The sequence below is a fragment of the Rissa tridactyla genome, chromosome 2 (assembly GCF_028500815.1).
Source record: "Rissa tridactyla isolate bRisTri1 chromosome 2, bRisTri1.patW.cur.20221130, whole genome shotgun sequence".
In the NCBI taxonomy this organism is placed as follows: Eukaryota; Metazoa; Chordata; class Aves; order Charadriiformes; family Laridae; genus Rissa; species Rissa tridactyla.
In genome coordinates this window covers 99,242,158-99,269,339 of record NC_071467.1, presented here as the reverse complement: position 1 = coordinate 99,269,339, position 27,182 = coordinate 99,242,158, and the positions used below count along the sequence as shown (strand labels likewise).

Here is a 27,182-nt window from a genome sequence, read left to right as displayed (position 1 = left end):
CTACCAGCCTTTTATAGACTGGCAATATACACGTCCCAGTTCCTTGAATGTCCAAAGAACAGCTTTAGAATACATCCTTTTTAAGTTGCCTGCATACTGTACTTCAGGAGTGGTCGAAGACACCAGTCTCAGGCTGGGTCACCATGTTAAGTCTTTAAAGGTTTTGTAGGAGTAGGTAGTTGGAAAAGACAGATAGATATCTATGTGAGATATGACACTTTCTCCCTGTCAAGTTTTAGAGAGGAAAAAGTTGATATAGAAACTCACAAATTAATAAAGGCAAAGCGTTCTGCTGGTCTTTACTTAGCTGTAGGGTAATATGCAGGCAGATCTTGCTTCATCAAGAAAAGTAAAATGGGGAGATGAATTCTACTTGTTTATGCTTTTGTTAATATCACTCCATTGATTTTGCTCTACACGCTTTTTGTTCACTTGATCTTGAGAATTGTTGGCATTGGAGCACCAATGGCATTATGCATTAACTGTGTTACAGAAAAAAAAGGCATATACTACTAAATTTGGTGCTTATAAACATGTAGCAATATCTCATGCTACAAAAAGTAACTTACATATCTTTCACAATTTCTTTCTACAACAAAAATGTCCATCATGCTAGTGATGTAGTTTACTCTTTCAGATGTAAGTCAAAAAGAATGGAAAGTGATGGTGTCTGTCATTTGTAAGTGGATGAGTTCTCACTGTAGGTTGAAGGGCAGGAACCCCCCTGTTTTTCAATTCCCATAAGTAAAGGAGCATGTAGTTGCTTGTCGCTCAGGCCAGTTTTGACAGATTTCTCAGAATCCTTTTCCATCTGCTGGCAGCCAAGGAAGGCAGCACATATGGGCCCCAAGAAAACCTCCCTGAAACTAGTATTTGTATGCTGAATAATGCTGAACCACACTGTACTAGCTCAGGGGAGCAGAATTAAGTATTTTAACTGACTGGGTATTTTCCTCCTACAACGCAGCACACCCAAAGTTTACAAAGCAGATGCAGAAGGAAGAGGACAGAAAATGACATGAAACCTGGCAATCAGTAGCAGATTCTAGGGGTGAATATAAAAGTGCTTATGGCAGCCGTAGAAGAGAGAAACTGAGAACAGGCCAGGAGGCTATGACAGATAGGACAGAAAGAGGACATTTATTGTCATCTCTGCTTCAAAGGGAGATCAGAGAACACAGTCCTCTAGCCCTCCTTTATTATTTATTGGGAATATTGAAGAACGGAGGATCTTTTCTGTAATCTTCCTTTCAGTACTGCTGTGTGCAGAAGTTAGGTGCATAAACAGATAAAATAGTTGTCTTCCTGTGTGCAGGGAAGATCACAAGACACCTATCACTTGCTCAGAAGTATAACATTTAAGCAAACAACCGTATTACTGTGCTTGTATTATCCTGATAGGTTTTTTTTTAGTAATTGATTGCCGTGCATCTAGAAAGGCGCAGCACCAAAACCAGAAAGGGAGTACAAGTTTGTAAATGCATAGCTGGTTCAAGAGGCAGTTAGAGATGACTCAAGTAAGCAGAACTTCTTTTCAAAGCTATTGGGAGACTTTTGGAGAATTATCAGTAGAAAGGTTAAACAGGTCAAGAATTGCGTTCATGTCCTTTAATCCTAGAATAGACAAATTTCCATGTTCATAATTCATACGGGGGAGAAAAAATAAAAATAAACCTGTGTTATCCCAACCTCTGGATCTCCAACTATGTCTCTTTATGTGTGTCTCTCTTATTCTTGTTTCACTCTGGCTTAAAAGAAAAACCACTGAACTTATTGTTAGCATAATAAAAAAGTGGGATTGAAACTTATCTGGTGTCAAGTGAGTGTGAGCACTAATAATGAAAATAGTAACAGCTAGGTTCCAAGAAGCAGCATGGTAGGCACCAAGAGTAAGAAGAATTTAAAAAGCTGTATACAAATCTAAACTCTTTAAAAAATCCTTTTTATTGATTCATTACCATACAAAATTTATTCAAATTACATCCATTTGAAGTGGTAAGATCACAGCTAGAGAACAGGTCATCCTTTAATAAATCTATTTACAAAACTCACCATAAAAGCTTTTTTTGTTGTTTTTGGTTTTTTTACAGTATTTTACAGAGGGTTTTTTTTTTAAACTAGCGTACAATGCAAAGCTAAATTAGATTAGTATTTTGCCCACGCACATTGGGATAAGTGTTTAATTTGTACAAAAAAAGATGGTCTGCGTTAGTCTTCATTTTCTCTTCCCCCGCAAAAGTGCCCCTTTGTCTCGCAAATCTTCATGCTCACACAACTTTTACTTTCCTCTTCCACAAGACAAAAACTTTAAATACTACAATTTTATTTACAGATCCACATCTAAAAAAACTCTTAAAAAATTACAAACCAGCTAGAAAATATTCTGGCAGTGTTTACAAATTAATTCTATTGTACAAAACTGCTAGATAACTAAAGTGTGAGTTGAGAACATATATCAACTTAAATACAACTGCTGAATGATCTATGCACACATTTGTACATATAAACACACACTTAACACTGTTTAACAGTTCTTTATGTGTTGCCCTTTATACATGTTATATTCCAAAACTCACACAGTCATACAGTGTTCTTATTAGTACTGTGACTTCTTGCCTTTTCGTGTGTGAGCTTTCATAGCAGCAACTCAATGGTACCAGAAAACCTGCATACGTAATATTCTACTACAGTACAAATAGTACTAATTTTCTGAGTATGTCAGATAAGTACAACAGTAATGCAAACAAAAGGATTATATGGGCGTCATCTAATCAACATTACATTAATTTAGCCCAGAACATGGCAACATATTTTACACTTAAAAAAAAAAAAAATTATTTAAGACTTCTTAGAATTCCTCTCACGTTCAAAAAATAAATATTGGTACTATACTATACTACCAAAGATCTTCAAAAAATAAATGCAATTCATTTGATGTGGTACTTACAGTTATGTACTTTGGAAAAAAATTAGTTCCATTTTGCTGGCGAAGAGAATTATAAAAAGCTGTAAGCGGAGGAAGCTAACCCACTGAGATAAATATGATATATTGAACAAACGAAGCTTGGCATAAGTGTTTTCCATAGAGGGAAAAACCCACAGTGCATCTCTAGTAGGCACTTAACACAAAGCCCCACTTAGTACCACAAAAATTTATGTACCAGTTCTAATGCACATCGGGGGCAGTAAAATTGAACTGTGCATCTTCGTTCTAGTTTAAAAAAACAACCAACAAAAAACTACTTTCACACACACGCGCACACACAAGCATTTTTAAAAATCTGCAATTACTATGAGAAGTGGCAGAACTTCATACTTTTCAATATTTGCAATATACACTACATTTACAGTGTATTTTTTTTTTTTATTAAAAGCTTTTAAGGACCTAAGTATTTGACCTCATAATGAGACATATACACAGCTCAAAATGAGCATTATGACAGCAATTTAAACATTCCCACAAGTAGCTGAAGAACCCCATTTCACCCTTTTGCATTACTTCATATTTATGTTCACCGCAGGTAGAACCCATGTTGTGACACCCAAAAGACATGCATTCTCGGCAGAAGGCACGGCCTGAAATACTATTATAAAATTGTTATTTAGGACTAAACCAGTTCATTGAGCCCTTCTCCGTAAAAGCCCACTGGTCACGGGAAGCAGAGACTGGGGGAGTGTGAAGACAAAACCTTTATGGTCACCTGCTTGCACTTGCGGACTTACAAGGCGCCGGAGCTCAGGGTCAAGGAGAAGGCCTTGCTGTAAAAGCCTTCACTTCTTGTTTATGGTATTTTAGGGAGTATTTATTTAAAATATCAGCACTGTTCGAGAGCCTAGGTTATTTAATAATGCTATTTTATAGTAAGTAGGGGACAATTCAATGACGGCAGGTTTTTTGATTCCATTAAAAACATGATTTAGATATGGACAGCGTTTAAGAGAATCAGCTGTATATAAATTCATCCACCAATGAAGGAAGCTTCTCTAAATCGTAAGCATCAAAGAGGTCACTGATGCCTTCTTCATCCCCAAGGCTCAGCAAATAATCTTCCTGAAGCAGAGGAGGCAGCAAATTCACAAATGGTCCTTCAAAGTTTGAGGGAATTTGGTCCTCTGTCTGCTGGAGAAGGTTGGCTGGAGAAGCCAGTGGAGAGATTGTTGCCATATTTACTGAGCAGTCACCTTGTCCTGAGTTAGCAGAAGCCACTTCTGTAAGAGGAGGGAGGGACAAAATAAAGGACACATTTTATCTCATTAGAAATACTAGACACAGATGAAACAAAGTAATCGCTGCATAAAGGGTTTTTCATAAAGCATCATTTCAAGAAAAAATGGCCTCCATATAATTTCTAGCTTGTTTCTGATCTGTTACAAAGGGCTTCTCAAAAATACTCATGTTGCTATCACTACTGACTTTTCTACTAAAAAATTATTTTACAAGGTTTAAACAACTACTGGGAAAAAAATAAGCATAGTGAGAGATGCCCATTTTTCCATGGAATTCATAGTCAAAGTGAATTCAACAGATGTCATCAGTGACACTGTGGCTGCATATACCAATACACAGAGATTTCTGCATCTTGTGTTGAGACGAAGCTTTGCTGCTACTGTCCTATTTGAAAATGCAAAAGGAAGAAAATTGTTTGTTTCTTCAATATTGCATAAACTTATGTTACATAGTTCCATATGATATGCAAATATGAAACTTATTTTAAACAACTGGTGCCAAAGAAAACATATTTCCCGCTATATAAACCAGAAGGACACGGTGGAAAATGGATGCCGTAGCTTTTCCCTTCTTAGAAAAATAAAGCCGAAAAAAGAAGTGCTGGATATCCGAAGTTCAAAATGAAATCTTGAACGAAAACATGAAGGAAGGCCATTAGTATTACCAAGAAATAATTTTACCTTTGGAAAAGGTTTTGGAAATATTTCCGTTGTGGTCCTGACTATAGGTTTTCATCGGACTGAGGGCATCGTTTTCCTCCGGGCACAGATAAACTTCAATAGGTCCTTGAGTACTAGATAAATGTATCAATGCACTCTGCTAACAAAACAAACATCAGTAAGGCGTTACACCAATGAACATGACAGAATATTGACAATACAGAGTAAATTCTTACTGGGGTGTGTTTGAATACATTTTTTACTAACCAAGAGAACCTGAAATCCCCCCTGCTTTTTTTTTTTTTTTGAAGATGTGAAATGCTTGGCTAATGTACCCTGTAGACTGGAAGAGAACGTGAAAGCTTTTCCCACTGTCTGCAGTGCACAAATGTCGGAAGCCCACCCATTTTATATGTTGTATCATAACCAGAGAGATATAAAGGCTTGAACTCCTATAATTTTCTTATAAACATAATAACCTGGAGCATTCTGATGGAAGAAAACCATGGGATGCAAGTCACAGGTTTTATTATTATTCATAACAATGTTATTGGATTTATTTGTGTAAATGTTTCTGCTTTAAAAGAATGCCAAGACATCCTTCTCACTCACCCCAAAACCTTCAGCGCTAGTTCACACTGAACTCAAGTAGCTGTAGGTAAGTTCCTCTGCTTATCAGGGAAGTTTTTCCAAATAACAAAAAAAGAAAGAACATGCCATTTTCTTCACCCCACCCTGTTTATATAAGTCCTTCTGCCCCCTCAAGGCAGCAACTCTAATTTTGATGGTGTTTCTGAATAACAGTAACTCCTAATTCGTCTCAAGAAATTACCTTTTCTTAACTTTCACACATTGATGCAACACAACAAGATGACATATATAGACAGATAGAAAATGTGCAAAGTTGCTCTTAGTTTTATGATGGAAAATCATAAATGACTCCAGTCAAAAATAAACCCGCTCCAGCTGTATTGCATTAGCGGTTTTTAAAAGTATGAATACAGGCTTTATATACCTCTTCACAGACTTGTTTCAAATACATTTTATTGTGCCCTCTGACAAAAAGCTCCTCATATTTTTTGCGTTCTGATGGTTATGTAGCATAATAGTCAGCATTTACAAGTACAGAGAAACAACAACTGAACAGGGATACCCCAGGGCAGAGAAAACAGTTAAGAGTACTTAGGGCAATGCAAAAGATAATTAGAAATAAGGAGATGGGAAGAGCAGGAATTGGGGAAGGTACTGCTGAGTGACTGAGGTATGCAAAAAAAGACACTGAAACGTAACTGCAAGTGAGAGAAAGAAATAGGACTTCTACTGCCTGAAGCTGAACATTAAATGTATAAGTTGGGCATAGCGGGTAAGGGAGGTCTAGGCGCTAGCTTTAATGACTGCGCGCGTCTCTCTCTACCCGCCTGATTTCACTGAATAAAAAAAAAAAATGAAGCGTAATGCCTAGGGAAACAAACAGGAAAGCAAGCAGTGGTAACGGTACATATTCATGGATACTGATGAAAGATATCCCCTTCCTCACAGCAGCAAAATTACTTATTCTTCCAAAACCTGCACCTATGTTCAAAGGGGGAATTAAGGACAAAGGTAGGGTGGAAAAAAAGGATATAAACCATAATGGGCCTAAGCAAGCGAAGAATAATGTTAGTAAAAGAAATGACAGAGCATCTGGAGTCCGTTCCTGCCTGCCCGGCAGCAGGTGGCCCTGGGCTCAGCAGAACCAGCCCAAGAGCAGGTATGAAGGAATAACGTAGGAATATGAATACAGCACGGAGGTTTCTGGGGTTTAGCCCTATGTCTAATTGCTCCTTGAGAGATAAAATTAGGTACGTTTTTGAATCTCTACAGCAGTGGCTCGTGCAAATTATTTGCGCTTGCCCAACATACTTGGGTCTGTCATAGCAACTGGGAATTGCAAAGCAGCTCACTTTTGCCACTGAGAGATAAAATCCCAGGAACAGCTGAACCATGCGGTTCATAAACCATGAGAGGAATGACAAAGCTACTCCCTGAGGATATCTTCAAAGAAAAGCCACCTAAAGCATTTTTCTCTGCAACTGTGACATCAGGTAAGAAAAGGGAGAAGCACCTAAGCTACCCTAGACATCTACCTGGGCTAAGGAAAAGAAACAAAATGAGGATAAAAGAACGAAAGCCAGGCATCTCATATACAAAAGCTGGCACTTAGGGAGAGACTGTGGCTTGAACAGCAAGGGGCAAAAGAAGAGGGACACAGCTGAACACAGCCAGCTTCAGAAATAGAAGTACTTATTATAAAATAGGAAAGGAAATCTCCATCCCTACAGACTTCACAATAGCAAACAAGAAGTGGACTAGCTGAAATACAAAGTTTTACACAGGCGTGTAAAATCAGTGTCAATGAAGCAAAGATGATGATGGAAGAAGGAAGGGCAAGAATGGATTCTAGGAGTAAAACACAAGTTTCTGCAATAACTGTCATACTTCAGAAAAGAAAATCCTACATGAAAACATATGTCTCAATAAATTAGGATATCAGTAGTATGAGTCATCAAGATGCTTACGGCTTTCAGTTATCCATGAACTTCATAACTAAAACTACATAAAGCTAAAAAAAAAAAAAAAAAAAAAAGAGCTGAATCTCTTAAGAGAAAGATTTTACATGGTTACAAACAGGAAGTTTCAACTGTCAAGGAAAAGCTCTTCTTTTGCCATAAATTATGGCAAAAGAGAATAATCTGTAAATAGTGTGGATTACTCTGAAGGAAAGCTGGAATTGAGAGAAAAGGAACAAAAAATGATTGCTTTGTGTAAAATGATTTGTAAAGATTCCCCTTCCTTTTTTTTTTTTTTAAAAAAAAACCCCACACCTCCAAAGTTTGTAAAAAGATGAATATAGGACTGTACGCCAACATAATCCAACTTGGGCATCGGTTACCACAGTAAAACTCACAGCACACTTCCTCCATCTGTAGAAAAATGATATACAACCCGGCAGGAAAAGCCAGGTTCTCCTTACCTCCACTGGGTCAGGCACTTCAAGTCTTGTTTCTGGAGGAGCTTTCACAACTATAACAGTTTGGTCTTTAAGGCCACTAATTTTTCGAATATCTTGATACGTCACATAAGCTAATGTAATCACCATTAAGGAATTTTCCAAGCCAGGTTATGATATATTCAGACTATTAGAAGACACAGAATTCTTTAAATTATTTTTCCATTTTCTCATGGCTACGTTGTTCTTAGGCCAAAGTTTTCTGTTCTCTACACTGGTTGTGATTGCAGTGAAACTGTGTGGGAATTCCCCTTTGATCTAACAGCTGGGGCCACTACCAAGTAAGAAAAGGGATTCTCCGTGCTGAGTCCTTCTCTCTCTTCTCCTTCACAGGCGTAAAGCTACATACGCTAAAGCTCAACAACGCGCAATTACTCGCAGACTGCGCAAAGCCAAATTTTTTACAAACTTGCTATGAAAATGCAGAGAACTGGAAATCACAGAAAAAATGTAAAGGAATTTACAGATGCGTGTTTTAGATGTGCATACACAGTATCTTTTTGAAGTCATCAATAAAATAATAATTGCAATTTTCATTTGGGGCATTGTAAACATATGTATATTTACTTATTCATTTCTATTATATGAAATTATTTCAAAATACTGTTTACACAACTACTTCAAACAACTTGACAGTGCAGAAAGTTGATTTCTGCATAAGCACAGAACGAACAAAACTATTTTGCTGTTCAACGTGATTTTTTTTCCAAATCAATGTGAGAATTTTGGTGGGTTACTGCACGATGGCGCCTCACTTACTGACCTGTGGTGTCACAGAGCTTTTGGTCACAAAATATAAAACAGCCGCAATCACACGCAAGCGCTTCCAGCTCTTTAGTTTTGTCATCCATGAGGCATCTAGCATAATATTTATGCCAAAGAAATAAAGAGCCTAATTTATTATTACGCTTTTTGGGGGGTGTAAATGTGAACAATTTTGGTAAACGCCTACTGCTACCACGGGGTAAGACAAACTGCCTGAGGTCAAAACGCCAATACATCTCACATCTGACTCGGACCAGATGCAAAGTAACAGGTCAGGGGGCAAAACGACGGGTCAGCTTTCAGGCAAATGGCTTTCATCAAGGCTTCCACCACTCCTAAACTAAGGTTTAGTAAGGTTTGCAAAGGCAGAGTACACACTGCAGCAACAGTGGCTGTCGCTATGTGGACAAAGGAAAGGATCACGTGGTTTTCGTACACAAAACCAATCTTCCTTGCTGTAGCTAAAAGCTCCCCATGCTAATGCCGGGCATATCCCAAAACGTTCAACGTAGTGATCAGTTACTCTCCGATTCTATTTATAAGGAGGAAGCACACAGCTGAGACACAGTGTTTTGGCACTACCTACTCATGAGGGAGAAGAAAAACACTTTCAAAAGCAGAAAGTTTGCCCTCAGAGATTAAGCAAAGGAAGGGGCTTCTCAGCTCTGTGAGTGCTCAGGAGGACACCTCATGTCACACTGCAGTGAGGTGAGCGAAAGGCCATACTGGGACGCACTCGGATTCATCCCCAGGTTTCCCACTTCCACATTCCTTCCTCAGTAATCACTAGTATTATCATTAGAGTCACAGAAGGATTCGGGGGATACGCTCTCCTAAACCCAAAAGCATGAGGCCAAGACGCTGCTCACGCTGCTCCCTCCTTGCCCACCCCCAGGGGAGGCAGCAAACTCCAGGCAGGCAGCTCTACCACAGCAAACCGCGCTAGAAAAAGAGAGAATTTTAATGCTCAGTTTTGTTTTTCTTTAATCTCTTTGTGGATCAAGGCAGTGCTGACCCTACTCCCTATGCCACTCGCTGGTCTTGCTTTCATACCCACTGAGATGCAAGCACAATCAAAAGACAATAATGACATAGTTCACATTACATTTCACTGACACTCCCACAGTTATTTCCTATCCTTTAAAATAGAGAATAAGTCCACCTTATTAGGTGGCTCTTTAAGAACGACCGGCTATTGAAAGTAACAAAAGTTTTCACGTCAGCATTTAATAAAATGCCCTCTTCTCTTGCTAATAGGTGGGAAATCTAGTGAAAATGAGAATTGGTTACTTACAAGGGGTATTAGCAGCCGAAATACCAGGAAGTCATATGAACCTTATGCAACTGAGCTTTGCTATTACATCAAATAATTAAGTCTAAAATAGACATTTCGAGAGCTCATAAAACCTTTATCTGTGATATTCTATTATAGATTCTCTAATCAGGAATCTAAAAATTTGTTGCAAGTCTCAGACTAAACTGACTGCCAACTTTATTTTCCTCTCTGTGTCTGTAATTTATATATATGTTAGTTAAATGTAAAAAAAAAAATTAAGTAATGAGTACATACACAAGTCTTTGTTACCTTAGTAAAGACTTCGTCTACATGCCTTTATAATTACTGCACACATAAAAATGGGTTTGCTCTGGGCTCAAGAGTTGAAAAAAGCACAGGCTTTTGATGTTACCACTCATTAATCAGCTAAATTCTTGGTTCTACTCTATGTGAACATGGATGTTAATTAATCAGCTCCTTCATACACCACCTTTTTTTTTTTTTTGGCATTCCAGATGCATTACAGGTGCAAGTGGCTTAAGTAACTTTTATATAGAACTACATTAAAACCCATTATTCCCACTGCTGGAAATTTCTGGTGCTTCGTATCACGTTACTTAGAGGAATTCTCTTAGCGTTACAGAGCACGGCAAGACGACTGACCACCTTTCAGGTTTTGGCAAAAAGGATATCTCTGATTCTCTGAGTCCTCTGTGAGCAGCTTGAGGTCCAGGGTGCAGCTTTGGATTAGCTCATCCAGTTTCTTCTCTTCCTGAGTCAGTTCGGTCACCTCCTTCGTGAGGCCTTGACGCTGTGCCAGCATGCCACCGTCCTCTGACAGACTGCAGCCCCTGCCGATACAAAGAAGGAAGACACCCTTTCAGCATTTTAGCCTTTGTAAAACTTGACCCTGTGCTATGGGAAAGAGAAGAAGCAGGGGTTTCACACTGCAGATCGAGCCCTTAGCCCCTTCTCCATACTCCTGCCTGTAGAGAGTCAACATACGCTATGCTTTCCAGAAAAAGCATCTTTTTATCATAAAAACACATTTTGGAACTGCCACCAAGATGGAAAAGTGGAATATTTCAAAGTGCTTACAAAATCTTGCTTTTAACTCCCCTCTCCTCTAACACCCTGAAAAAGACCAAGAGAGGCAGTAGGTAGAGATGTGTACCCAAAAACTTACTCCACTTGCAGAAGCAAATGAGTTAATCCAGTATTCAGACAAAATGCCAGTTTCTAATTTCCCTGACAAATGCTATTTATACCCTGAAAACCTGTCTTAACGCAAAAAGAAAGCTTTATCCTGATAGAAGGCATTGTGGGTGATTGCTTGGAGCAAAGTGTTAGAATGGAAGGTGGGAGAAGAAAAACACTGCTGCTCTGTGACAGTGAAATCAGCCAGCAGGAATGGAAAAGGATAATGAATACTCACATCCACTGAATGTTGTTTTTGGATTTTTTCTTAATGAGATGGATGCCTTCCAGTACATTGGTGATATCGTAAATCCTCCTTTTTTGCACCTTGAGGACCTCAGCCGCTCTGTTCAAATCTAAGACCCCATCAGGAGATTGGCTCAGCAACTGAATGAACTTCTTTGTAAGAAGGCCAAGTGATGTATCATACCGAGTCTTTTCTGAAGGAGATTTTGGGGCTTGGAAAGGAAGAAAAAAAAAAAAACCAAACCCAGATAAATCAATTTTCTCCCTTTGGTTCCGAAAGCAGCATCCAGAAATGAAAGGACACATAGTTACAGATATTTCTTTCATTTTTACTAAAGAAATCTCTCAAACCTCTGCATTAAGACACAGCTTACCATTGGGTATTTATTTGTATTTCAAGATGTACTTTTCCAGAAGTCACAGGTACATGAGCAAATACATACATTTTTTAAAATGCAAATATTTCCATTAGTCTGACGGATACATATAGCAATATTCTACTTAGGCTTTCACTATGTGAATTCTTAATAGTATTTTTAGTATCTATTTATCCTGGCAGCGATACCAAAAATTCCCCTATGATGCTCCTTCATCAGGCTGATATCCAGCTTTCATCAGGGTTTGACTTTCCCCTCTTGTCAGGTAAGTGTTTCACATGCAATTAAGCAGGACTTTGGTGTACTTCAGTGGGTGAACACAATGACAGATTCCATCAGCGCCAGACTCCACGGCGTAGGGAAAACTCAAGTGAATTAGAGGAGATTGACGTAAGATACAATTTATAATCATCATTTCTCCATAACCAAGCAATGCTCACACCAGGCAAGAGTATCCACTTCTTTTAAATCAGCTGTCAACAAACAGCTTGGACCTTACTAGACAACTCGCTGTTTTCATGCATAAATGTAGCAACTATGTTCCTAACAGATGAGCTCTTAAAAGTTTAAATACATAGATCAGAATAATTTCTAATTCTCAATGTTCAAAGCCTTTGTGTCAAGGGCTTTATTAGAAGTCTGCTGGGTTGAAAGCTTCCCTGTTAGCAAAACCTTTACTGTATGTCTCAAACCCTTCCTTTGCTTCAGGTGAGGTCAAACATTATGCAGGATGGTTCTTAGGCTGATCTGGTAGTCATTTTCAAGTTTTCGGGTGGTTGTTTTCAAGGTCCCACACTTAATTGCAGAAGCCAGTCAAAACTGAAATCCTACCTGAAACTGAACCTTTAGATTACCCTGAAATATTTCACAGGATATGATGGCTTTTCAATGAAAACCAAGTCATTGCCTGTTTGCAAAGAGAACCTGCTGTATCTCATTTTTTGGTAGATTCCGGGCTTGTCTGCACTGGGACATGGAGGAATATCCGTATCAGTTAGGTGACCTTCTGAATTTAGAGCAGGGTGGTTTCTGTTTGTTTGTTTGTTTTTCCTTTGAGTTTTAGCAAAGAGTAAGAGGATCAGAGTGAGAAGGACAAAAGGCTACTTGACCCGCACCTAAACTGGCCTGTGCTCCTGGTCATGCAGCAAGATGTTCTCTGTACAGCCTTATCAACAACACCACAGCAGCATCCTACGCTCTGAATGGTACTGAACTTCCATGAGAACACACTTCAATTTAAAACAGACTTTGTTTAGCCTCATGAAGTTCAGTTTAATTAAAACAACTGTGGTTGGTTGACTTGTCCACTTTAAGTTCATATCTTCAGCTAATCTCACTTTTCCCATCTGCCTCAATAGAAACAAGACTTAGTCTGGTGAGGAGGGACAAACACGCCTTCTTGTCTCTTGCTCTCCCATCACTACCACTGCTGACTCAGTCCTCCCCTTTCCCCATTCCCCTCCCTCTGCAAGCCTAATTCTGCTGAAATCCCCCAAACAAGATGGCAAGGCTACCCCCCAGCCCCAGCTCCTGCTGCAAGAAACCTACTGCCCGAGGCAATACAGATGTGTGCAAAAATGAATACTTGCAGCAACTGAGCAGTGGCAGCAATAATCCAGTCCTATTGCAGGGAGGGAAGGAAGATCAGAGCCCACAAAAAAAGCATTTAGCGCGCAATGCTGCTGGGGAACAGCTACAGCTCTTTGCAAATCCCTGCCCGGGGGAAGGAGCCCTGCCCATCGGCTGCTGTAACTTCAGCAGGAGGAGGAGGCTGGCCTGATTAGCCTTGCCTAATAACTGTGCATTTGATCCCATCAGAATATCCTGATTCCTCCGCATCTACCTCTCCTAAGCATCCCCAACTCCATGTCCTTGGCTGAAGAGGAGGTCCTGGAGGGAGAGGCTGCAGGCTGCCCAGCAGGCAGAGGGACAGACCTCCCAGCCAGGACCTTCAGCATCCGCTCAGCAGCTCCACACCAAGCGATGAAGGCTGCAAACTTGTTGTACTCTGCCTGGCTGTGGGGTTGAGAATGTTCCATGAACATCCAGGTGAGGAGAGTAATGAACACGTTCCTTTAGCTAGGCAACGCAGCCCGTTGCACTGGTTTGCTCTGGTCTCAAGCTGGTAAAATAAAAAAAAAAACCAACCACCTCTGTGCCATACAGTGTGTTACTAGTTCCCTTACTTTTGGGGCTATCTGGACTTCTTGTCGCAGCTCTTCCTTTCCCCTTTGGAGTCTTTAGTCCTTCAGCAAGATACTGGTGGCCACTTTCTCCTAGCTCCAGCCTTCGTTTTGCCTGTTAAAAAAAAATATAGTTTTTTTAATTGATGGATTTTAAGAAGTGTATTTCACTTTATCAAACACAATATTGGGGCTATAGGAAAGGCAGACAGCAGTGAACTTTTCCCAGCAAGGTATACAGTACAGCTTCATACCCCATATTCATCACAAGGGAATCTGAATATTTACTGGAATCCCAAGGTGGACTTAGATATGTCACTCTCAAAGGCTAGGGTGACGGGGGTTTTATTTGAAAATTCAGCAATTTTTTTAATTGGAAAAGCCGAGCGGCAGCTGTATGATCTACTTCAGTCTAGTCTGGACCTTCTTAAATACATATGAAAGATTTCTACCCTCACTCGAGTTCAGAACTTTTCAGCTATCAACAGCAAAGAGCATCTCAAGCACGCACACATACGAGCCCACAAAGCTACATTTCTTCTGAAAAACTCTTTATACCCATCTCAGTTTGTGCACAGGTAGTATTAGTGCAAGTTATGTTTTTCCTTCACCATTTGAAAGGATGGCTCTGAGAACCAGCAACTTCCACTTCCATCAATGAAATATGAGACATGACATCAAGAGCTGCATGGGACAACTGTTCTCCTCTGCTTCTCAGTAATTTTTGTCCTCATTGAAAGAGCAACCGCTACATCCATTTCACATTAACTAGCACATTTGCATTAAAGCTGCCTACATAAAAGCAAGGTGGAGCAAAAGTACTGTCAAAAAGGTGATGCCTGAAAATCAGCTATAAATGTTCCATTCAGATCAAGAAAAAAGCTGTGTATACTTGCATAATAAAAATAATGAACGAAACTGTTAAACTATGCAACACAAACTGCAATGAAAACCACCACCAATATGAATTTTATTCCTAGACAGAAACACAATCTACTATCTTTGGAAACAATTCTATACCCTGCCATACTACTCAAGTTACTGAAATTTAATCTGGGGATGTTTGTTATCCTAACAATAGAAAGAACATTACCTGGGAAGACACAGGAAAAGAAGAAAAAGAAGTTTTATGTCTAATGAAGTTTAGCCAAATAGCTGTTTCTAAAGAATGCTGTTTATCCAATTAGGTTGAATAATTCAGAGTATTGTATTTGCTTGCTCTTTAGACTTGCCCTAAAGGGTTCCATCATATTCTGCTCCTCAGTGAACCAAGACAAAATAATACATTCTGCTATGGGGTTGTAGACAGATATTTCTATGTTGTGGATTTATCTTATGTGTTTTACTTTGGGCCTGCAACCTACAAGTGGCTCCAGATAAATGAATTTTGACGCATTTATTTACGGATAGCTAACTAACACCTTTGCGCCGGACTCCACTTGCAAACCTCAAGCTTATTAAAAGGCGAGTTAAAGCAAATGAAACTTGTATAAGCCCACGGTGTAACAGCATGTGCAGAGTGCTCAAGCCACACTTCTCCATATTTTGTGTGAAGGGGTGAGGCACTAATTCATCTGTGACTGAATCGAGAGCAAAACTGAACTAACTGCATCCTTCTAAGCAAGGCAGCCAGCGGGCGCCCAGCAGCCCATCGCTGGCAGCTTCTAACGGCGTGAAACACCTCTGGTCCTCTCCCCGAGACATCAGCTCTGTAATCCAAAGACACAGACTTCAAAAAGGTCAACCGTTAACAAAAGCATCCAGCTAATATGTTTAGCCAACGTAATTGGATTAAATTAAGATTACAGCTATTCCAGAGGGAGAAATACATTTCACACTTTTTTTTAAGTAAGTGGTTTTCCACCCTGGAGAACTATAAGAGAAAAGGAAGGAGGGGTGAAAAGGGAACAATTCAGGGCGTGGGAAGACTAGGCCAAAGGGATACAATTAAAGATAAAAGAGAATCTCAAAACCAGGTGTGAGGAGGAGGAGAAATGCTAAAGACTTAAAATCCAGAGATTTGCAGCGGCTCTCTCTGTCAGAACAGAAACCCTGGTTTGGACGACACATCAAAACTTTTTGCCTGAACTTGTTTGCCAGACACAAACAATGGTATTTTGCCCCTACTTTTGTGGTTAAACACTTACAACTTTCTCCTGTGAACTTCAAATAATCAGGTTTGGTAGCGAGAGAACATAAACAGCATCCTTTGGCTGCACGCAGCAGCGCAAGCCTGCCCGTGTGTGTCAGGGGGTGTTACAAACAACATGCTCTTGGGGGTCCCTCCAGCATACTGTCCCTTCGGGCACTGCGAGCCTAAGGACTGGCTTCTGGAAAAATACCAAACGGCAAAAGAGTGGTACAAAATACTTATGTTGCGGGGCATGAAGCATACAGAAAACCTGCGAGAGAGAGAGAGAGAGAGAGAGAGAGAGAGAGATACAGAGCAAAATATTTTAGAAGGGTTTAAAAGAGCTCAGCGAAGTTCAGAGCTCTGAAGTTCAGAGAAGCAATTTTAGCAAACCCTGGGGAATGTTTAATTTCTGGCCAGATGTTACATATCATTCAGCAAGTGCTTTCTTCCCCTTCCTGTTTTACAAACTTCACAACAAGATGCAGGACTGAAGTGGTATATTCTCTCAATTTCTTCTTCCCTGACTTACAGACCAAAGATTTTCTAGTGCCTTTTGCTTTGCGCTAGAAATCCTGGGTGACTCACAGTTTCTCCCTCCCAGCTCCAAAATTATTCACAGTGCTTCCTGTTATCAGACTTCTCTTCAGAAAACTCAAGATCCGTGTTCAGCAATCAGTAGAATCAGTAACACTCTTAAAAAAAATAAATATCTTGATTTGCATAACTTATTTCTGCTACAGCCCTATAATCATCATTTGCAGTATTTGTACAAGTTTTTATACAAATTCCGTATTGTCTTTATTTGCATTATTTGACCAATCATAGCATGTAGAATCTTCTGACACAGTATGTAGGACCTGCTAAGAAGCAGCAAGCCAAAGGACACCAGCACAAAGCATCCCAATGACAGAGAAAGACAGGAATCATAGACACTAAGAACTTCTCAGCAACTTGAAACTCGAGTGCAATAAATGGAAGTCAAATTCCTCAGGAGGATCGTGAAAGGATCATAAAGCACACAGGGCAATGAGACGGGTAAAGCCACAAACTGACACATCCAGCAAGGGACACAGAAGTGACAGCAAAGCGTCCTATTGATCTGAACCAGACACCTACCTAACCCCTTGGTGAGGACCTAAGATATTTGGCATCAACTTTTTTGACTCCGTTTTCTCTTTCAATACCATAAGCAACTGCTGATATAGATACAACTATGGATCCACTGTTCAGTGCAGACCACTAAAAAACAGGTGTCACCTTGAATCCTGGGTGGTTATGCCCTTTTAGCCTCAATCCATTTTTTTCTAAAGAAAAAAAAAAAAGAAAAAGCCAGATAGCTACCAAAATTAACACTAGAGGCAAACTCACAAGAATGTCTCCATAAGAACACTTGTCTCTATAGGAAAATAGTTTAAAATCTAGTAGGATAAGCTAAGTATTTTCAAGTATGAAATTCACAAGTATGAAAGTATGAATTCCAAGATGAAATTCACTTTCTAATACACAGTCTCAGTGATTAACTTTTAAGAAGAGGTTGGAGGCAGGTATGCTTACGGAAGACTAGAAAAAGAGCAAATGTAGTTTATCATAATGGAAAAAAGGGGTGGAAAATGTGCAATCAGGAAATTATGGCCCATCTCTCTTGATGGGCTGGTTTGACCTCACAGCTGCCTGGGTCTAACAGGTTGCTGCCACCACCGCTTCTCCTGTATCCTTCCCTCCATCCCTGAGCCACCCCCTGGTGTGGGCAGTGCCTGACCGATGGGTCCTCATCGGACCATGCAGGGAGCTGGCTTAAAGGGTCACAACCAGCAGAAACCTAACCCTTCTCCAAAACACAAGTGAGGAGTTTTCTGCTGGGTTATCCCTTGCCAGGTAACTTGGCTGCCGAGCAGGAGCAGCGGGACAACTCTCCATCCCCCTTGGAGCATTAGTTGGCATTTGAGTGGCTTTGCTTTCATGTCACAGAGCAATCAACTTCAGGTTTGGGGGAAAGAAACTGGCACCAATAAAAAAAAAAACAAAAGAGAAAAAAAAAAGTCAGAGCGTTACCTTGTAAGAGCATAGCAGATGGCAAGGTCTAAGCGTGAGGTAACAGCCTGCACAGGGTTTTGTCAAGAGCGCGGGGAGGGAAGCGCCGTGGTGGGGGACAGCCAGCGCCGTGTCAAACCAAAGCCTCATTTTCTATCAGGCTTATATTTCTAAGTTTGAGGGAAGAAGCAGCAGTAAAACCTCCTCTAATTCTTTCCAGTGATAAAACCATGGAGCGTAACTTTGCCAAACTATGCGCATTTGAAATTTTTCCTGCTAGATGTCTCCCTCAGCTTTATTACTGGATGCAAGACAGTTGCACTGTTTGCAAGAGACAGACCTAAGAAAAATTACATTACCTGTGCTACTTTCTGGAAACCCTTTGTCTGAAATATTGCTGCACTGCATGATGCTTTAGCAGGCACGTAAAATTTGACAGAAGGACGATCTGAGTCGGGCATGTGCCTTTCTATTCCCTCAAAATTCCAAATTTAAAAACACTTGGAAAAGCGCAGCGGGTGCATTTTCAATATAAACATCAACAGCCAAATTCCATTTCAAACTGCAAGCAGCACAGCTCTCGGGCCTGCCCAGGCCATGCAGATGCCATCTCCTAGGAGGTCCCGTCCAGGATGAGACACGTCTAAGTCCCCTGCTCCCCTAGCAGGCGTTCAGGGCGTATTAGAGCAGCAGCAGCCCGATTTAAATACAAAGGGAGGAAAGTCGAACTCAGAATGAGAGTGAAAGTAAACTGGGACAAAGTCTGCTGAGATGGGGACAGAAGATAAAATAACTGATTCAAAAAAAAAAAAAAAGGGGGGGGGATGAGGAGTTGGAAAGCAATTCCTGTTTAGGGTTGACTAAACAGAGAAAATAGGAAGATTGGAAATGACCAAGCATAGCAAGGAATAAATTGTGTGTATTAAGTGATAGCTGACGGTGAACCAAGCAGCAAGCCAGAGAAATGTGTCTTAGCACTCAACTGTGTCTCCGAGCAATGAATAAGTTGGGCAAGTTAAGCAAGGGCAGATGACTAAGTCTGTTGTAGTCTCTGGAAGATATTACAATTGCTAGGGGCAGATAAAATGGCAGCTTTTCTGTATGTCACCACAACGCTGATATTACCGGGGAGGGGATACAAGCCTAGCCAGAGAGCACAGATAAATTTTGACCGCAGCGAGGAAGCCGGATCACTGACACTTTAACAGTATCCACGCACTTTCCATAGGCTTTCCTCCAGGTTTTCAGAATTAAGCAGTCGCTTAAAAATACAATTTAAAAGCCAAGTTTCTGAGGCATGAACTCTAGAAAGCTGTTCTGGAGGTCAGGAGCTGCAGAAAAGAAAGCAAGCACCTTACATGAAAGGGTAAATTAAGCTGGAGCTTGATGAGGGAGGAATACAAGAGAAGCAGCAGAAGAAAAAAGACACCTTGGGGTGAAGGCACAGAAACATTCGTGTGTTAGGGAAATTTCTCCACTGATCGAGGCGATACAGGCCGTGCCTTTTGAACGTGCTCAAATGAACAAACTCTGGTATGTGGAGAGCCTGGTATATGCCAGCCAGAGGGCTGTACCCAGCTGAGGGCATGGCAAACACTACAGCCAACACCAGGAGGGACCAAAAAATGAGGAGAGGTGCAGGGAGGAACGCAGAGGAGATCCCAGCAGGGATGGGGCTGAGCTCCGCAGGTCAGCTCACAAGTGAGGGAACACTCAAGGTCAGCAAAAGGATGCAAGAGGACTACCAGAGTTGCTGCCTTCGGACTCTGAGTGACAACTCCTCATACGCCTATTTCTGTTGAGCAACAAGGAGATAAATTTGCAATCCAAACTCCTGGAAGGGCAAGAGATTTCAGTTTTCCATGAGGAATGATTTACCCCCGCGGTCTACACGCAGACACCAATAACTTGTACAACACTACCCTTGGTTTTAAGTAGTTAATTCTGACAGTATAAAAAGGGGGTTTAAGAAAAGAATACGAAGACAAAGAAATAGCTGGGGATTAAACTACTTGCATGTAAAAGTCAATAGACTAAGTATGTTCTTAAGAGGGGGGTTTCTAAAAGTCCCTCTCAACTCTTCCCAAAAATACTACTACTCTGTCAAAAGTATTCATTCTCCTACTACCCTACACAGAGGAACAAGACCAGGAATGGCACTTTAGTGAAAATGTGACCTCAAAATAAAGTTTTCCATGTAGCTCATTCATTAGACTGAGGTAAGAGCATATAAAAAGGTATACAAAAAATAGCACCTTGAAAACTGAATAAATTGTAAAACCAACAAAAAGAAGAACAGTAGTCTGAAATATCAGTACTTATTAGTCAGGATTATTAGTTGAGTGACAAGCAGCTGGTATTTAAAGTAACATTTAAAGAAGCATTTTAAAGCAAATGAAAACACAGCTTACAGAAATCATCTTGATCAACCTACTCCAACACAAAAGCCCCAAATTTTCTTCTCAGAAAATGGCAACTGTTGTAAAAAGGGGACAAAAAATCCTTTACACTATATGAATCTGTGTTTCCTGAACTATCAGCTTATTTTTCAACTTATCAGGCATCAGCTTTTTATAGTTTTGACTGAGGGAACTTCTTCTCTAGCTCCTATATTGAAATTATTCATTCAGTTACAGTCAAATTGCTTGTTTTTAATACAGATGAATATTAAAAGAAAGTCCCCTTTGTGTGTCTTAGTTGGGTTTATCACTCAATAAGAAGCCCTCACAATTACCAAAATAAACTGCGTTCTGATCATCTGCAGCCCCTCCTCATCAGGCATTTGACCCTGAAAGCTGAAGGCTGACAGTGTTACTCTGGTGAAGTTTCTTTCAAGGCCTAATTAAACCATCCTATTTCCATCGATTTTCCATTTTCACAATTCCCTCAGAAGTATCAGGAGTGTCAAGGAAGCCATGAACTGTAAGCGCTTAAATATCAAACCGTAAGACTTATATTTAGCTCAAAACAGTTAAAATGTGGGCGGCCAAGTTTCAGCAGCAGATTCTTGCTTGAAAGTAGGACCCAAGCCAGAGGAACCTAGCGATGGCTTTCCCTTCTCAGGTTGAATATGCAGGAAGAAGTAATGCAAGCGTCACGAGTGCCTCCCAGTCATTACTGCAGAACATCACACGATGCCATTTTTAACACCCACTGAAAGGCATACATTAGCTTCCAGATACGCTCAACAGTTTGAGGGGGGAGGGCTCGTTCCCCTGTTAGCAGCGCTGGGCATCGATGGCCAGCACCTCACCCCCCTGCGACAGTTCACACTTCTCTCATCTCCCTCCTGTCTGAACAGAAGGACGTTTTCAACCGCTTTTCAATGAAACACAATGGCCTGAACCAAACCAAGAAAGCAGCGAAACGGAACAATGAAAAATGGTGGTTTCTTCCTAGACCTGCGGCAGGTCGTTTATACTGAAGGGGGATTATAATCTCAAGGTACTAATTCCCTTTTTGATTTTCATCCTGATATCTCGTGGGGAGCTGACCTGCCAGAAGGTCAGAGTATCTCACAGTTACCACCCCTAACGTAGCTCAGACACTGAGGTAAGCGGACAGCCCGCTTGATGTTATTCCATTTTCTGCTCATCAGTCTACGTGGATGCCATGGGATCAGCCTACACCCTGTCAAGCTTGCACTCAGTATAGTAGCCACTGCTAAAACATGCAGCTGATGTATTCTCCGGCGCTGGTGCAGTACTTCATATTTGCTTTGCCCTAGAAGGGGAAGGACATTACAATGGTTGTGCAAGAAATAAACCAAAGCACAAGCCACGTTTCAGGCCTCAAACCAACAGAATTACACCTATGCTGCATAGGAAATGAATCATCTGAGATCTTGCTATTGCAATTTTTTCCGCCAAATATGAAACAATTAACTTCTTACTGGAAGCAGTGGCTTTGCACTGTACTTGAAGGTTCCAGTTACCACTTCATGTTGAAATATGAAAAGTTATTTTCAGGAAACTGCACCCAAGTTTTCATCTCAACTGCTGAACTGCCCAAGGTGAGAAGCACACACGTGCCTCTGAGCAGTCCAGAAAACACCTCCATGCAGCGGCTACTCCCCCATCCCAGCAGCTGCTGGAGGCTGAGCTGCACCTGCCTGGTTGAGGTGGAAGCTCTGGAGGACAAAACTTCCGCAAAACATACCGAGAGACAGCTAAGACTTGCACGCAGAAGCACAGACAGACCAACCAGCATCTGAGGGGAGGAATCCTGGCTGTGGGTTTTTGGGGTGGCAGGAGAGTTTCTCTCCCCAGTGAGCACAACGAGGGCCAAGGTGGCAAGGCTAGCCCTGCCACCAGCAGGCTTTCACACCAGCCTGGTCCTGCAAACTGGTGTCAAAGCTACCGGCCGTTCGCCCAGCCCCGTTCCCAAAGATACCACTTCCAGCGAGGCTGCTGTCCCCAGAGCAAAGCTCGGGGGTTTTCAGTTGCGGTTCACGTCAGTAATTTCTCACCACAGACATCCTTTGAAGAAAAGGAGACTGTCATAAAAGAGGCCTGATGCTGAACTTTCAAACCGATGGCAAGCGGGTGGGGGGGCGGGCGCGGTGTGACAACAGAGTGGCTGCATAAGAGACTTCGCATTGTAATTTCTGTGTTGCATATACGTGTAATAATTATACTGACACAGGTCCACTTTTAACGTTACCCATGGAGATCAAAGTACGCCAAATAAGAAAGTGATAGCTTAAATCCACACGGTGTGTGACAGGGCACCACCTCTTCATGTGTCAGCAGAGCTCCTGGCTGCGTTTCAGCCTCTTGACTGGCGAGGCTAAAACTGAACCGGAACGAGGGAAATAAAACTTCCGTATCATTTTAGGGTTGGTCCCAAAGGGAAAACATCACAAAGCAGTTAGTCTCAAAATACATTCTAGAGATTATTTTGTCCTTTTTTATTTAAGGACTATTCTTAAAAGTACTCTTTTAAAAGTCATTAGCTTCAAAATAAGATTCTGATTGGATTAGTTCCACTGAGTGGCTTCCACTCTACAAGGAGAAATTAGCACAGCTACTTAAAAAAAGAAAAATTTTCAAACACTGTCAGTTGTCTGCCAAATCGTCTACTAAACAAACAAGGCCTGGGAGGGGGGAGGAAGGACATTAAGGGAGCTGGAGAATACGATAGGATGAACTTCCTTGGAGGAAATTCCAGTAAATGCCATAAAGTATCAGATACACAGGTTAAAAATTAAAGTAGTAGTATGTTGGGCATATATATCGGCATAGAAATCAGGAGGACAGTTATTCCTTACTTACAGAACACGCAGAATATAGTCATAAAACTCTCTAGAAAGATGGAATTAATAGGATTTGATATGTATGAAGTCAAAAAGGAGGAGAAGGAGGAGCACTCACAAAGCCACGCTGGTGCTATCTCAGTGTAGGTGCACAGTAATGATGCAAGATTGGGCTTGCATCACAAAGTTTGCTCACTAAATTGCCAGCCTAAGCCACAGCATCTCGAGCTTTGTTTTCCTTGGATAAAGGACTCCTAACAAGAAAGGCTGGCATCTGTGGAATTACACCAATGAAGTTTCTGGAGTGCAAGTTTTCTTGTCTGCACAGGTCTGTGGTTCAGGATTTTTCCACCCTGGCACCCCAAATCTTCCTACACTCCACGCAAAATACCCATACCCAGTTAAATCAGTGCAATGCCAAGGGACTGCATCGCTTTACTTCCTGACAGGTGATTCACAGGGAACCACCTAACTTGTTCCATGCTCTTTTCAGTGGTGCCCAGTGACGGGACAAGAGGTAACGGGCACAAACTTGAGCACAGGAAGTTCCACCTAAACATGAGGAGGAACTTCTTTACTTTGAGGGTGGCAGAGCACTGGAACAGGCTGCCCAGGGAGGTGGTGGAGTCTCCTTCTCTGGAGACACTCAAAATCCACCTGGACGTGTTCCTGTGCAACCTGCCCTAGGTGACCCTGCTCTGGCAGGGGGGTTGGACTAGATGATCTCCAGAGGTCCCTTCCAACCCCTACCATTCTGTGATTCTGTACATTCTTTCAAAAATTAATGACAAAGAGGATCCACATGCAAACACTTCAGAAACTATAGCATAGAGCTACAAACTAGAAGGCATGCAGTTTTAAAAATCCTCAGGTGCACATGAGTTTTAGCGTTGGGTATTCAGGCCCCCAAAGGAGAATCCTGTCATGAAAAAAGTCGACACCAATCTTGACTCTGTATTTTTAATTCACTGCCTGAGGCAAGATGGTTCTTACATCTACTTGTTGAATTAATGTAATTAGTTATATGAAGTCAGATCTAAAGTAGTAAATCTTTAATTTTGAAGTACTTCCTTAACCTAGTTCCGTACAAGTATAAAGACATACAGCTGGATTCGCCAAAAGTAATAAGTGTACTTTAAATCCATTTATGGTGATAAAAATATTATATAGATTCCAAAGAACATTGTGAAAGTTGACAAAAAACTTTCAGGAGACAACCAGACCCAGATGAGATGCAATGATTTGCACTTACAGAGCCAGTTAAGAAATAACATAGGGTCCTAAGCACTTGCTGTAATACAGGATAGTTCGGTACATTATGTAAACTGGGGGGGTTTTAGTTCACTTCAAGGAAGTCACAACACTGTCCAAACAGATTAACCCTGAGAAGTTGTTTCTGCACCTACAATATCTATAATGCTTACTTTGCATGGAGAGACTGATTTATTATTTGCAAAAAGTTAATAAGGTACAGTTTTGAAAATGAAATTACTAGTATCACATAAAAAAAAAAAATCCGAAAGTAACCTTGGCGAAGTTAACACAATAGCCTCCTCCACATACCAAACCTCAGAGTAACAAAAATAAATAGCAAGTGCCCAAGAAACAGGAAACGTGGTTTACATATCCAAAAGCAACTATTCCTAGAAGCAGTCAGAAAGGAGGCTCCAAATCAGCAGAAAGTCAAAGTAGTAGATAAAAGCGTGGAAGACGAGACAAGGGAGAGAATCACAGATAGCAGGGACCTAGAGACCCCAATTGTGGCTGACAGCCCCCTCCATCCTAGATCAGGAGCCGGTACTGCCATCAGAAGTTTTCTTCACAGCACATCTCTTTGACTACAAACTGAACTTGGTTTTCACCCAGCCCGGGTTGCTAAACTCTAGGAACTGATGATTTCCTCCCTCCCCACGTCAAGGTGGACAGCTGTTGCATATACTCTTATTTCACCAATCGGTTTGGCAGCAGACAGCTTATGTGGCTGAAACCGCACAAAGATAGCTGAGTTCTTAGTGCTTTAAATTCCGTGTAATGTCACAACGAACAACTAATCCACTGAGCTCTCACTGTGATGCACATCCTACCTTGGCAGTATTTTATCACTCCATCGGCCATACCAAGGAGCAGAACAACCTGGTAGTACTGGCAAAATTAAGATAAATTATTTGGTTCAAAAGGCAAAATTGTCTTATTCCCAGTGGCAGAGGGGGAATAAAAACAAGACAAGAAGACAAACAACAGTTCATGAAAAAAAGCAAACAAGCCTTGGTAGACTAAATAATTTTCTTTTTCACATCTGGGTAAACTCTGTCATGCCAGGAACAGGGCAATCTAAAAAGCTCATGTGATAGCCTTATTGGCCCACACCAGACACAATCTTTCCATTCCACTTTGTCTTCTTTACTATTTATTCCCTAAACTAAATAACTTGAGATGACTTCTCCAGAAAAAATGTATACTATCTTTAAGTCTGAAATTTTAAGATTAAGTTAATTGATATTTTCTCTTTAATCCAGTCTTTGATCAAAGAAAAGAATCTAACTTTCGAATATGACCTCCTACATATCACATACCACTACCTTTCCCCTAGTTGCTATGCAATTAGCAACATTAAACTATCTTGTAGCCAAGGGTAGGAAAGACGGCCATGCAATTGTAGAATCTCAGTTATGAGAAAGTTAAATGAGCAAGCACCTGTCAAGAACGACCATAAATATGGTTGCTGACACCCGAAAGCAGGCAGATGGACTTGCTAACCTCAAGGCTGTTCAGAGCTGAAATTACAGAGCATAACTCTGCAGAGAAATTACACAACAAAACATTAATTCTGTCAAAACTTGAAGATATCCACTCATGATTATTTTCCCCTCACTTAAAAAAAAAAAAAGTCTAATTTCCACTGAGTTTGCATTGTTTCAGCTTTCAATAGTAAGCTCTTGATATGCTCAAGCTTAACAACTTAAGAAGACTTTTGACACAAGAAACATCTCACAGAGTGGCTGAGGTGGAAAAGGACCTCTGGAGATCATCTGGTCAACCCCCCACTGCTCAAAGCAGGGGCTACTAGAGAAGGATGCTCAGTGCTGTGTCCAGTTGGGTTTTTAATATCTCCAACAATGAAGACTCCACAACCTAGGAGCTCTATTCCGGCATTTGATCATCCTTGCTGTAAAATCTTATGTTTAAATGGAATTTCTTGCATTTCAATTTGTGCCCACTGCCTTTTGTCCTGTCAGTGGCCATCACCGAGTAAAGCCTGGTTCCATCTTCTTTGCTTACTCCCATCGAGTGTCTATACACCTTCTCTCCTCCAGGCTGAAAGGTCCCAGCTCTCTATGCCTCTCCTTACATATGAGATGCTCCGAGGTCTTAACTACTTTCATGGCCCTTCACTGGACCTGCTCCAATATGTCTATGTCTCACTTGTACTGGGGAGCCCAGAACTGGACCCAGCACTCCAGATGTGTCTCACCAGAGCTTAGCAGAGGGCAAGGATCATCTCCTTTGACCTGCTGGTAATGTGTGGCCTAGGAGATTATCAGTGGTCTTTGCCATAAAGGTGCATTGCTGGTCCACCAGGACTCCCAGAGCTTTTCCTGCAAAGCTGCTTTCCATCAGGTTTGCCTCAGCCCATCCCAGTGCCTGGAGTTATTCCTCCCCAGAGGCAGGACTTTGCACTTTCCTTTGCTGAACTTCATGATGTTGCTGTCAGCTCATTTCTACAGCTTGTCAAGGTCCTGCTGGATGGCAGCACAACCATCAGCTGCATCAACCACCCCTCCC

General features: G+C 41.1%; 1 protein-coding gene across 4 annotated transcripts in view; it reads right to left on the bottom strand.

The window, feature by feature from the left end:
* Nucleotides 1-1,943: 1,943 nt before the first annotated feature.
* E2F3 (E2F transcription factor 3) overlaps nt 1,944-27,182 on the bottom strand; it is a 44,672-nt gene continuing 19,433 nt past the window's right edge. For 3 of the 4 annotated variants that reach the window (XM_054192881.1, XM_054192885.1, XM_054192884.1), the window contains exons 2-7: nt 13,984-14,095; nt 11,413-11,632; nt 10,670-10,828; nt 7,901-8,015; nt 4,909-5,047; nt 1,944-4,209 (exon numbers count right to left, since the gene is read on the bottom strand). In XM_054192881.1, coding sequence (XP_054048856.1) covers nt 3,944-4,209; nt 4,909-5,047; nt 7,901-8,015; nt 10,670-10,828; nt 11,413-11,632; nt 13,984-14,095 — 1,011 coding nt within the window. In that variant the 3' untranslated portion in view covers nt 1,944-3,943. The remainder of the gene's footprint in view (nt 4,210-4,908; nt 5,048-7,900; nt 8,016-10,669; nt 10,829-11,412; nt 11,633-13,983; nt 14,096-27,182) is intronic. The other variant, XM_054192883.1, reaches the window with a different exon arrangement.